This window comes from Lepidochelys kempii, chromosome 3 (genome assembly GCF_965140265.1).
Source record: "Lepidochelys kempii isolate rLepKem1 chromosome 3, rLepKem1.hap2, whole genome shotgun sequence".
Classification (NCBI taxonomy): domain Eukaryota; kingdom Metazoa; phylum Chordata; order Testudines; family Cheloniidae; genus Lepidochelys; species Lepidochelys kempii.
The window spans coordinates 161,154,118-161,165,429 of record NC_133258.1 but is presented as its reverse complement, the minus strand read 5'-3'; the positions used below and the strand labels follow the sequence as shown (position 1 = coordinate 161,165,429).

At 47.6% G+C, this 11,312-nt stretch overlaps 1 protein-coding gene across 1 annotated transcript; it reads right to left on the bottom strand.

Annotated features, from left to right (window-relative positions):
- Positions 1-7,883: 7,883 nt before the first annotated feature.
- PFN3 (profilin 3) lies at positions 7,884-8,297 on the bottom strand. Its single transcript, XM_073335283.1, has one exon. The coding sequence runs from the start codon at positions 8,295-8,297 to the stop codon at positions 7,884-7,886; it is 414 nt and encodes a 137-aa protein (XP_073191384.1).
- Positions 8,298-11,312: the final 3,015 nt, after the last annotated feature.

The window sequence follows — 11,312 nt, the reverse complement described above, 5'->3', positions numbered from 1 at the left end:
CGGCACTTGCAGCAGCATTGTGAGCGGTGCATTATGGGCAGCTATCCCACAGAGCACCTCTTCCCATTCTGGTGCTGTGGCTTGTGGAAAGGGGGTGGGGAGTGCGGGGCATTCTGTGTCCTGTCCCAACGCCCTGTGATGCATCGGTTTGCATCCCAACAATCCCTGTGCTTCCATCCACATTTGGCGCCATCTTTCAATGTTTTTTGTACTGTGCGCTCTGTCTTCCCTTTTGGTCTGCGGGAATGGAGCCCGAACTGCTGAGGAATATGCTGGCAAGTCTTGCCAGCATGTCACGTTTGGCAGTCGCGTTATTCCTTAGGATCCAAAGTGACAGTGAGGGCTCCGACAATGATATCAACTCGAGTAATGCATATGACGCGAGACTGCTTGTGGCATTCACAGACATGCTCACCACTGTGGAACGCTGCTTTTGGGCTCAGGAAACAAGCACTGAGTGGTGGGATCACATTGTCATGCAAGTCTGGGATGACGAGCAGTGGCTGCAGAACTTTCGGATGAGAAAAGCCACTTTCATGGGACTATGTGAGGAGCTCGCCCCCACCCTGTGGTGCAAGGACATGAGATTGAGAGCTGCCCTGAAAGTGGAAGAGCGGGTGGCTATTGCAATCTGGAAGCTGGCAACTCCAGACAGCTACCGATCAGTCTCTAACCAGTTTGGAGTGGGGAAGTCGACTGTTGGAATCTTGTTGATGCAAGTTTGCAGGGCCATTAATCGCATCCTGCTCCGAAGAACCGTGACTCTGGGTAACATGCGTGACATTGTGGATGGCTTTGCACAAATGGGTTTCCCTAACTGCGGAGGGGTGATAGATGGCACACATATTCCAATTCTGGCACCAGCCCACCTAGCCTCTGAGTACGTTAATTGGAAGGGGTATTTCTCTGTGGTTCTCCAGGCGCTTGTGGATCACTGTGGGCATTTCATTGACATTAACGCAGGCTGGCCCGGAAAGGTGCCTGTCACACGCATCTTTTGGAACACTGGCCTGTTCAGGAAGCTGCAAGCCAGGACTTTTTCCCCAAACCAGAAAATCACCTTCAAAATGCCCATTGTGATCCTTGGAGACCGCGCTTACCCTTTAATGCCGTGGCTCATGAAACCCTACACAGGGAGCCTTGACAGCAGCAATGAGCGGTTCAACAGGCTGAGCTGGTGTAGAATGACTGTGGAGTGTGCTTTTGGCCATTTAAAGGGCTGCAGGCGCTCTCTATATGAGAAGCTGGACCTGGTCGATGACAGCATCCCTGCAGTTATCCGCATGCTGTATCCTCCATAACATTTGTGAAGGGAAGGGTGAACGATTCACTCAGGCATGGAATTCAGAGGTTCAACACCTGGAGGCTGAATTTGAACAGCCAGAGAGCAGGGCTATTAGAGGGCCCCAGCATGGGGCTGCAAGGATTAGGGCTGTCTTGAGGGAGCAATTTGAGGCTGAAAGCCACCAGTAATGTCTGGTGCCCTGCATGGGAGTGAAGTGCAGTGGTTCCAATGTTAGTAGGAATCTGTGTTTGCTACACTGACTTGCAGTGCCTGTTGCTTTCTTGGGCTAAAGTATCTTTTACCTTATGCAATAATAAAGAATGTTTTCAAAGCCAAAAAATCCATTTATTGAAAAGAAACAACTGCTTGGGAAACAGAAAGGGCAAGGGGGTGGGATGGGGAATGGTTCAATCACAGATTTGCATATGTCCTGGAGTCCGTACTGTCTGGAGTGCTGAGCAATGAGTGCTGCACTTCAGGATGGCTATACTGCATGGTGATGGGGGTTGAGCGCAGTGGGTAAGGATCGTAGTTTTCAGGGCTGGGTGGTGAAGCTACAGGTGTTGGAGGCAGCTGGTGGCTGTAAGAACCTGGTTGTTGGGGAAAATGGGTTGGAGGTGACATGGGGGCACAAGGGAAAGAGTTTTGGGACAAGGGCTGCAGGGGTGGGCGGGCACGGTAGTGTTCCCCCTGCATGGCTATGAGTGCCTGGATAGAGTCTGCTTGGTGCTCCATTATGCTTATCATCTGATCTGTGCTTTGCTGCCGGAGCACCACGCTTTTGTGCCGGCACTCCTCATTCTGCTAGCGGATCCTCCTTTCACTGTCCCGCCACTCCTGCACTTTTCGATTGTCATTACTTGAATGCTGCATTACCTCTTACAACATGTCTTCCTTGCTTCTACGTGGCCTCTTTCTGATTCTTTGGAGTCTTTCGGCCGGTGATAACACAGATGGCTGAGATCTCAAGGTTGCACCTCTAAAGGCAAAATGCAACACTTTACAGAGGCAGCATTGTTCACACCAGACAGAGTAATGATTCCCCCGTACTTAAGGGCAGGCACAGTCTACACAATAGCAGAATTTGCCTGTCTCAAAGAGAGCGCACATAACCCCACGGGAGCCCCAAAATGGTGAGTAAACACAGGGTCAAGGGGGACTGATTGTTTCACAGAAACCCATCCTCTGGGTTTCTGTGCCTTGGGGAGAGCCAACAGCAGCAGGGGGCCCCATACTGAACACTGTCCCCACATTTTCCACAGGAGTTCGTCTTGGAAGATATCTCACTGCTGAGGGTGACCTGGGAAGCAAGGGAGGGTCTTTTACCACAATGCAGCTTCTGCCCTGGCCCATATGCAGCTTGCCTGTGTGCAGCAATGGTCGCCCCACCCCTAACGGCACAGTGGCACGGACAAGTTAGCCTTACCGGGACAAGGAACACAGTGGCTCTCCTGAGGAATCTGTGCAAGCGCATTGCCCACGTTCTGGATAAGACTTTTAAAAAAATCACTGAGGCCGATTACCGCGATGTGAGAGAGCACATCAACACCCTATTCCGCATCTAGGCATGCATGCAGCCCTAACCCTCCTCGCCCCAAGAGCCCGCACCGAATAACTTCCTTCCCAAAATAAAAGCCGCTTACCGGGAACCTCCTCTGGTGTTTGTCCTTCCCCAAGCACCGGCCACTGCGACTGGCTACCTTCCTCCTGGCTTGAGAGCAGCTCCTGGCTGCATACATCTAGGGATTCCGGGGTGTCTTCCTCCGCCTCAGCACCCTCGCTTCCGCTTTCCTCCTCCTCCTCCTCCTCCCGCCTTGTTGAACTGGCCTCTGAAGTGTCCATGGTGGTCCTCGGAGTGGAGGTGGGGTCGCCCCCCAAGCTTTGCGTCCAGCTCTTTGCAGAAATGGCATGTCGCGGGGGCAGCACCGGAGCAGCTGTTTGCCTCACGGGCTTTGCGGTAGGCATTCCACAGCTCCTTCACTTTAACCCTGCGCTGTGTCCCGGTCATGGCCCCTTTCCATCATGTTCCCTCATATCTGCCCGAAGGTATCATAATTCCTATGGTTGGAGTGCAGCTGGGACTGGACAGCTTTCTCCCCCAAACACTGCTGAGGTCCAGCGCCTTGCCATTGCTCCATACTGGGGATCGCCTGGCGCGTGGAGGCATGGTCACCTGGAAAGATGTGCTGAGAGCACTCCATGCCTGGCTGAGCAAACAGGAAGGGGATTTTCAAGATTCCCAGAGAATTTAAAGGGCGGGTCTGACGGTTGGTCACCTGAGGGCAGGGCAGTAGAGTTCAAAGTGATGACCAGAGTGGCTAGAACAGGCATTGTGGGACACTTCTGGAGGCCAATCAGAGTGCATTAACAGACCAGGGCATCCACACTGGCACCGCGGTGCTCCAGTGGGGGCACACCAAACATTATTCCACTCGCCAAGGTGGAGTACCAGGAGTGGACCAGCCGCAGAGTCAGAGCGCTCTACGTGGCTTGCCAGAGTGGACGGGTAGTGAGCTAGTGTGCCCGGGTCTCCTTTAATGCACTGTAACTCGCAAGGGTAGCCAAGCCCTTAGCTAAAGGTAGCACAGCCTGCTCTGCCTATAATTAAATTAGAATCCAGTTAAAACCTGGAACTCTGTTTGTGTTGTAAATAAATCAGACCATTGTTCTTGTACAGGTTGTTGCAAATCTTTTAGTCTCCGAGGGAATTAATGTATTTGGCTCCTGGATGACATAGGTGTGTCTGAAAATAAAATAAAACTGCCTGATAAGTTAGTTACTAGCGGTATTTTCAGGAGGTATTGTGTGCATGAGCAAATCGCCTCTCTCAGGCCATGCTGTTTACCAGCAAAAGGCTAATTCAGCTCTATACTGGATTTCTCACATCACAGCGGGAGGAAGGAGATCATGCAGAGGCAGCTGTTTTCTTGGCTCCTGTTATTTTTCCTGTAGTTTCACCAGACCAGGCTATGGAGGAAGTCTGGGTTAAATGTAACAAACACTCTACTGGGCTGAGCTAAACAAAAGGGCTTTTACCTCAGGGCTCGAGGATTTTGGGAACTGTGGATTCAGGTTCTGTTTAGGCTTTGAAATGATTGCTCTCTAAATTTATTCTGCGTGTACAGTCACTGGACTATGACATGTGCCCTCTCTAGGCTCAGATCACTGGCAATTTTACAATTTACATTATCACTGCAGTATATAACCAAGGAGTTACTGCTGCCTGGATGCATAACACTGTTAAAATGTGCAGTACAAACCAGGGCTGTTCTCCTCCATGTTCTAATTTGTATTTCTAATTCTAATTCTAAAAGCAAAACTGCTCCACATTCAAGTCCCAACTTTGGTGATGCCCACAAGAAGTGAGCAAACAAACACTTGGAATTATTCTCTCCTAATCTCCAGTACTGTCTGCTGTGTCTTTCAGATTATACGTGTCAGAGAGCACAGACTGGATTTTTTGATTTGCCCAATGAGGAAGACTTAACACACAACAAAATGTTGGGTCATTGTTGCCTTGAGCTTGTGGAAGCAAGTGGCAATTTTAACCACAAAGAACTGTGTTCTCTGTGAAGCTTTTTGGACAGGATAAAAATGCATGACCTGCAGAAGCTTAATAAGCAGTGCCTTGTAACGTTATTTTAGGCTCTCAGCAACGTACGGCAGGGACTGTGTCTTCCTGTATGTATATATCATATATACCTTCTGGGGCTTATGTTAATTTATTTTAATTGCTGGTTATAAGCATTATCCTTTTGGGGGAAGCGCTTGCTGACTGCACCTGTGTTGTAGTTTTACTGGAGGGTTCCTTCCTTTTTCTAAGGTGCACCCAAGCTAATGTGTTAGAAGTTTGGTTTCATTTATACTGTTTTTTCATGTGGCTGCATGCTACTGTGGCTTAGGGACCCCTGTGTTCACACCCTGCACAAGACTGCAAATATGGGGTGTCAGATTTGTACACAATATGCCTGGTGAAGTATCATTTGAAAACTAACACCACACTGGTCAACAATATCATTGTTAAATGCATGTGACAATGCTGTGTGTGGAATTATGGATACTCAGGGATATTATGCTTTGAAATCTGTGCCTAAAAGGTGTTTAAACTAGGCATGTCAGGGGAAGTTGGTAAACATGTTTTCTCAACACAAAGGAAAGAGGCCAACACCGCAAACCAGGTGTGGCCAAATTCAATGGGCTATTCGTTTGTATCCAAGGCTGCAGGAGGAGAACATTTAAATTGTAAAATTGCAGCAGGAAGCAACACATTGGAACACACCAGCAGACACCTTAATCAAGATGGAGTTGGGCCTCCAGAAGAGACAGGAGACTGAACTCCAGGGAATCAATTTGACCCGTGAAACAAAGGCAGACCAGTGCAGTGCAGTGCTGTGTTTGATGGGAAGGGGGTGTTAACTCCAATTAAAAAGCTGTGATGTACCAACTCTTTAAAAGAGCAACAAACATTGTACAGTGGTAGGGGCTGTGCATAGCAGAGAAAGGAGCTTGGGGGCTGGAGTTCACAGATCGTTACCTGCTAGGCAAGGTCTGGGGTGGGAGAGCCTTGAGGAGTTTGCGGGTGAGGAAGAAAGGCTGGTGTGGCAGGGGAGCTGATGCACCGTCTAATCTCCAGAAAAGCTCACTCTTGTTAAGGCAGGGTGCTCACAGTTCTGGGTGTTCTCAGCAGCATGTTACAGCTACAAATCTTCATATGGTCTTCATTTAATTACACAATATCAGTACCATATACAATTAGAAAATTCATATTTATCAAGGAGCACAGAAGGTTTTTTTTGTCCTTCAGATGTATTTAGGGGATGGCCTGTCTAATTTTTGCCATGATGTTGGCTCACACCTTATTTCTATGGGGGCCTCGTGCATTCTTCAAGAGTGATTTATTTGTGGCCCAATGGGCCTGGAAAGCTGAGTGATCGGACAATAAGCATGGTGCGAAGTTGGGGTGCCATTGTGTAAGGGGATCTTGTGACAGTCTTGGTAGTGTGGAGAGTTGAGCTTTCCTGGCATAGTGGGGTACCCTGAGGCTACAGAGGGTGGAGTGCCATAATGCTGTGCTTTGGTATTGTGTAATGGATTGAGATCTGCTGGCACAGAACATCACCTGGCACAATGGGGAATCTTTGTGTGTTGGGGTGTTCGGGCAGAGCAAACAGTCGCCCGTTATAATGAGACCAGAGGTTTGGTTCCCAGGCAATGCCCTGGTTCAATGCCCTGGCAGTGTAGTACCTAGTCTGGCTAGAGCATATATCTATCAGCCTTTCAGGAGAAAAAAAAAATGTGGGACATATTGTCCAAAGGGGATAAATCTGGAGAGGAGGTGCCTTTCCTTTGCTCTTCTTTATTCTCCCAGCCCAACGCACCCAGTTCTGCTTCTTGTTGGCTGCTGGGTTGTGAAGAAGGAGAAAGCGTTCCTCTCTTTTTGCACTGTCCTGATTAGACCCTAACCTGCCCCCATATACATATATAACCTGCCCCCTCCTGAAATGGAAGAGGAAGTGCTTCAGCACTAAAGACAACATGGCCTTCTCTTGTGGAGGCCATGCTAGTGGAGTGTGAAGGAGTCACAGAACTGAGACCAGCTGATGCAAGAGGTATGAGAGTACTTATCATGGGAAAGAAAGGGTTGAATGGGGAAGGAACCGGCTCCATCTTCACCCCAAAGTATGGGTGGCTTCAAAAAATCTCACTTCCCTTCCACAGTTACTGTTAAATGCCCAGTGATGGAAGTGTTCTGGGAAGTGAGCAGGTGAAAGATTAATTGGTGGGTTCCACACCCAGAATTCAGGTCAGTCAATAGGTTTGGCAGCAGGAGGCTGCTATAACAGCCCAACTCTGGATGATCAATAGTTAGCTCCCCAAGCTCGCTGGGCTAGTTCCAGTGGTACAAACGGTGGCCTTATCATGTACACAGCACACATAGCAGAAGTGCAGCTTGTGGTACCCAGCCCTTCAGGGTTCCAGTGCTCATTGGACTAGCTAGATTCTGTCTTTAATAAACCCTCTAATGGAAAATGATACAGAGCTTTGGTTAATAAAATGCCACAATATGAAAGAAAATGAGTCGTTCCTGTTAGTAATTGCCTAATGGAACATCATCCAAAACAAAATAGAAATGGACTGTCCCAAATACCGCTGCTATTCCTCAGTCTTTGGGGCTATTTGTAGGAGGAACAAGGAACTTTCCAGTTACCAATAGCAGAAGGGCAGGATGTAACGACCTCAAACAGTGACAATCACAGACTAGCCGGTAAAAGAGACCAAATCCCCCTTTTCTCAAAGCTATTGCTAACGGAGAACTGGGAGAGTGGGAAATGGTCAGCATACCACATAAGATGGCTTGGAGACAGACCGGTGGGACTAGGGACAGTAAGGGTAACAATCATGTTCAACAGCCCCTCAAGAGATGGGCAGGCAGGTTGCTAGTATAATAGCAAGTTCCTCCACCCTACTCCATCCCACCTGAAAGAAACGGACAAAGAGACAGTTAAGTGAAATCAGGAATTTGTTTCCTTTCTTTTAAAGCAAGGATAAGGTCATTTTCCATGGGCCCCCCAGGACAGCAGTATCTATGTCCTTTGCTCTAGCTATTCTGGGCTTTCATGCTTGCAATCATCTCATGCACCTTCTTGTTGAGGGCTCCTCCATGGACTCCCTTTTTGCCCATGAGGAAGATCAGGGCTCTGGGGGTCTTGCCAATACAGATGGACTTGCTGTCACCCTCCTTGGTTCTGGTGTCCATCACAGCATCTTTTTCCACAAGCAAGTAGTCACGGATTACACTGCACTTCTTGCCAGCTATGGTAATCCCTGTCTGCAGGAACCCCTTCCTGTCATGGCCTATGATCACCCCCACTTCCTGAGGTGAGATAGCAGCCAGTAGGCCCCCTGGCTTGGAAGCCCATACTGATTTGTTGTCACTGTGCCCCACGATAGCTACATCTTCAATGTTCTTATCCTTTAGAATGGTATTGATGTAGCTTTTCCAGTCACCCATCCTGCTTTGGTTGTCAGAATGCTTCTGAAATGCTCTCAGCCAACTTGTTACCTCTTTGCTTGCCTTCTGGGCTTCAGGACTGGGAGCTTTCAAGCTAATCCTGGAGATTTTGAACTGAGAGTTTGTTTGAGCTGACTCTGACACGTTCAAGCTGAGGAATCAAGAGGGTTCAGCAGACACTGCTCTTGCTTTACCAATCAGGGGAGATCTATCCCCATCACGAAATGGTCATGTGTATGCTTAAACAGTTGCTAAGAGTTTCTTTGTGATGTCAAAAGCATCTGGCATCACAACCTGTAGGCCATTATGATGTCATATCTCTCTTAAAGTAAAAGTAGCCTTTATTCCCTACATGTCTAGAAATGTACCAGATGTTTGCCCTTCTACTTCCTACGGCCAGGAGGGGTCATTTGTATGAACTTCAGTTTTTTATTGCGGTCTCCAAAGAACATGGAAACTGCTCTATGTTGTGTATCACAGGGCTTGGTGGTGGAAGAGTGAAAAGGAAAATGCAGATAGATGTATAACCATGACAAAACAAGATGACAATGTAGAAGTACCAGTACTGAAGTTGAAGGTGTTAAAAATTCCAATTCTTTCAGTGAATATTGGATCAGATTCTGCCCCTGCAGAGCCCGTTTTCTTCTGAAGTTGAAAGTGGAGAATTCCTCTAGGAGGCAAAACCATCCTACCACCTACCATGCCTTTCTTATCCTCTTCCAAAGTCCTAATCCAGTGATACCATCTCTTGCTCTGGAGTGTTGAAGAAGCAAACAGAATGTGCAGCCAATGTTTACTTACACTTTGCAGCCGAAGTATTCTCTATTCTCTGCCTCACCCATCAGTTGTGTGGTGTGCGCGGAAACTGATGATGGATCTTGGGCAAAAACTCATCAGTATTAACCTGGCATGGCTGAAGGATGTATTTAAAATAGAAATGGGCCTAAACCAACCCCCCAAAATCTAATAATTTCTGGACTTTGGATCTGGATCTCAACTGGGTAGCTGGCCTCTGTGTGTATAAATGGATTGAGCAAAACATCCACATACTTAAGAGTTCAGGCTCATCTCTTAATATACAGATGCTATCTCTAGCTAATCTGAACAGATTTCTCCTAGCCTCTGAAACAGTGAAATGAACATCTTATGGTGATTATGTGACCTTCTTCACAGCAAATGCCCTGTCTATATCAATCCAGCTTTCTCGGCTCCCTCAGCATGCTACCATCAGTGCCAGCCTGCATGGGGGCATGCTCAGCTCTTCTATAGCAGTGCCTCCCTAATCCATACCAGTTCTAACATCCTGTCCATCCACCATGGTACATTTGATCACCCTTGAAAACGACATGTAAAGCATATCAACTTTGTAAAGCTATGGTGGAAGCAAAGATAATTCTCATTTTATTTCTATAAAATACTGTTTCTGATTATTAAGAACATTGGTGGTGGCTATACAATCTTCAGTTCAGGCACCTTTCCTTTTTCTCTCTTATTTTTGGGTGGTACAGGTGTTGAACTCCTCCATGAGGTGTGGCAGGAAGAATTCCTGGTGGGGAATCTGTTTCAGGCTAGGACTTCCCTAGAGTTTTCTTGGAAATAGAGGCACAAATCCTTCCCCATAACTGATTTGTGTACCAATGCTGAAAAGTTTGGAGTTGCAGTCTGATGGTGATCTGTTGCCTTTCCCTCTGGTCCTGCTTTTGGAGACGGGTATAGTAAGATGAGGCCCTGAGACATAAAACCCTTGGTATCAGAGGCCCGGTATGAGGCCTGAACTGAAGTAATGGTCAAGACGTTGCTAACATAAAGCAAAGCTAGGCTGTGAGCCAGAGGCAGGCCCTGCTCACAGAAGTTGGCAAGAGGAAGGCTGCTAAAAGCACATATACACATGTAAGCACTAATAAGATGAACGTGAGCCAGGACGGCATCAGAACAGCTTGGTACAAACACATCCCACACAGACAACAAGGAACAGGCACACCCAGCTTAAAGACAGGACAATATGATGGATAGACAATACGATGGATGGACTTATTTGTTCGAACCAACCTGTACCAGGAGAATGGCAACACCCTAATGCATAGAGGGGCTGTACCTGAGTGAGTTCAGTGATGCGTAACCAGGTTTGTACCTGTGTATAAGAATGCATCCCTGAGTGGGTGTCTTTGTCTGGCCTAAGGTGCAGTGGCAAATCCCGCCACTGACTGAGCCGGTCCATTGTCAGGGACCACATATGTACTAGCAGAACTGTAGACATCTGATCCGGGGAGCTAGAAACTGTGTTTCATTTGTCAATAAACCTGGCTGGGTGCCTTCGTACCTATTAGAGTCTGTGGTCATTGGGCAGTTTGCTCGAGATCTGCTGTGCCAGCTAGCTGCACAGAGCTGGGATAGCACACAGGGAGAACACACACACGCAGCCGACTGTTATCAGCATTGATCAGAGCACCACACCAGTGATGTCTGACAACAACGGGCACAGGGCCAAGTCATGAGTTACATGGGTTGTGGAGTGCCTCAGAGAAGGACAGGTTTTGCCTTTGCTTCTATATGTAAGCTCAGTGTGATGCTGGTTGGAAATTTGTCGTGGCCAATTTTGAAGTGGGAAATTAATGATTCAGGGAAACTTTACAGAGAAATCAACTATCAAGTGGTATTGGTCTCCCAGTGAAGAGCGTTACACGATAGTGAAGGTATTTTACAGTAACTGGTGTGGGCTGACTATGATCAGTCATGTTGCAAATATATAACTATGCCAGAACCTAGAATTGTAGGTTCAAGAATTGTACCTTTTTTTTCCTGGCTAAGGGGACAAAGTATCAACCGTGAGTGTAATGTTAGCTATCCCAGCTGAGACTCAGTGGACAAGGGAGAACCTCTGCATGGCTCAACCAGCAGATTCTGAGGCCTGGTTTGCCCTACACAATTAGGTCCTTGAAAGGCAGTTTATGTTTACCTAATTATGTCAGTGTATACACAACAGCCTTATCCCCTTGATGTAAGTGCCCTAGTACA

Coding starts and splice junctions, on each gene's coding strand:
- PFN3 (XM_073335283.1), bottom strand. CDS start 8,297: ATGGGTGACTGGAAAAGCTACATCAATACCATTCTAAAGGATAAGAAC.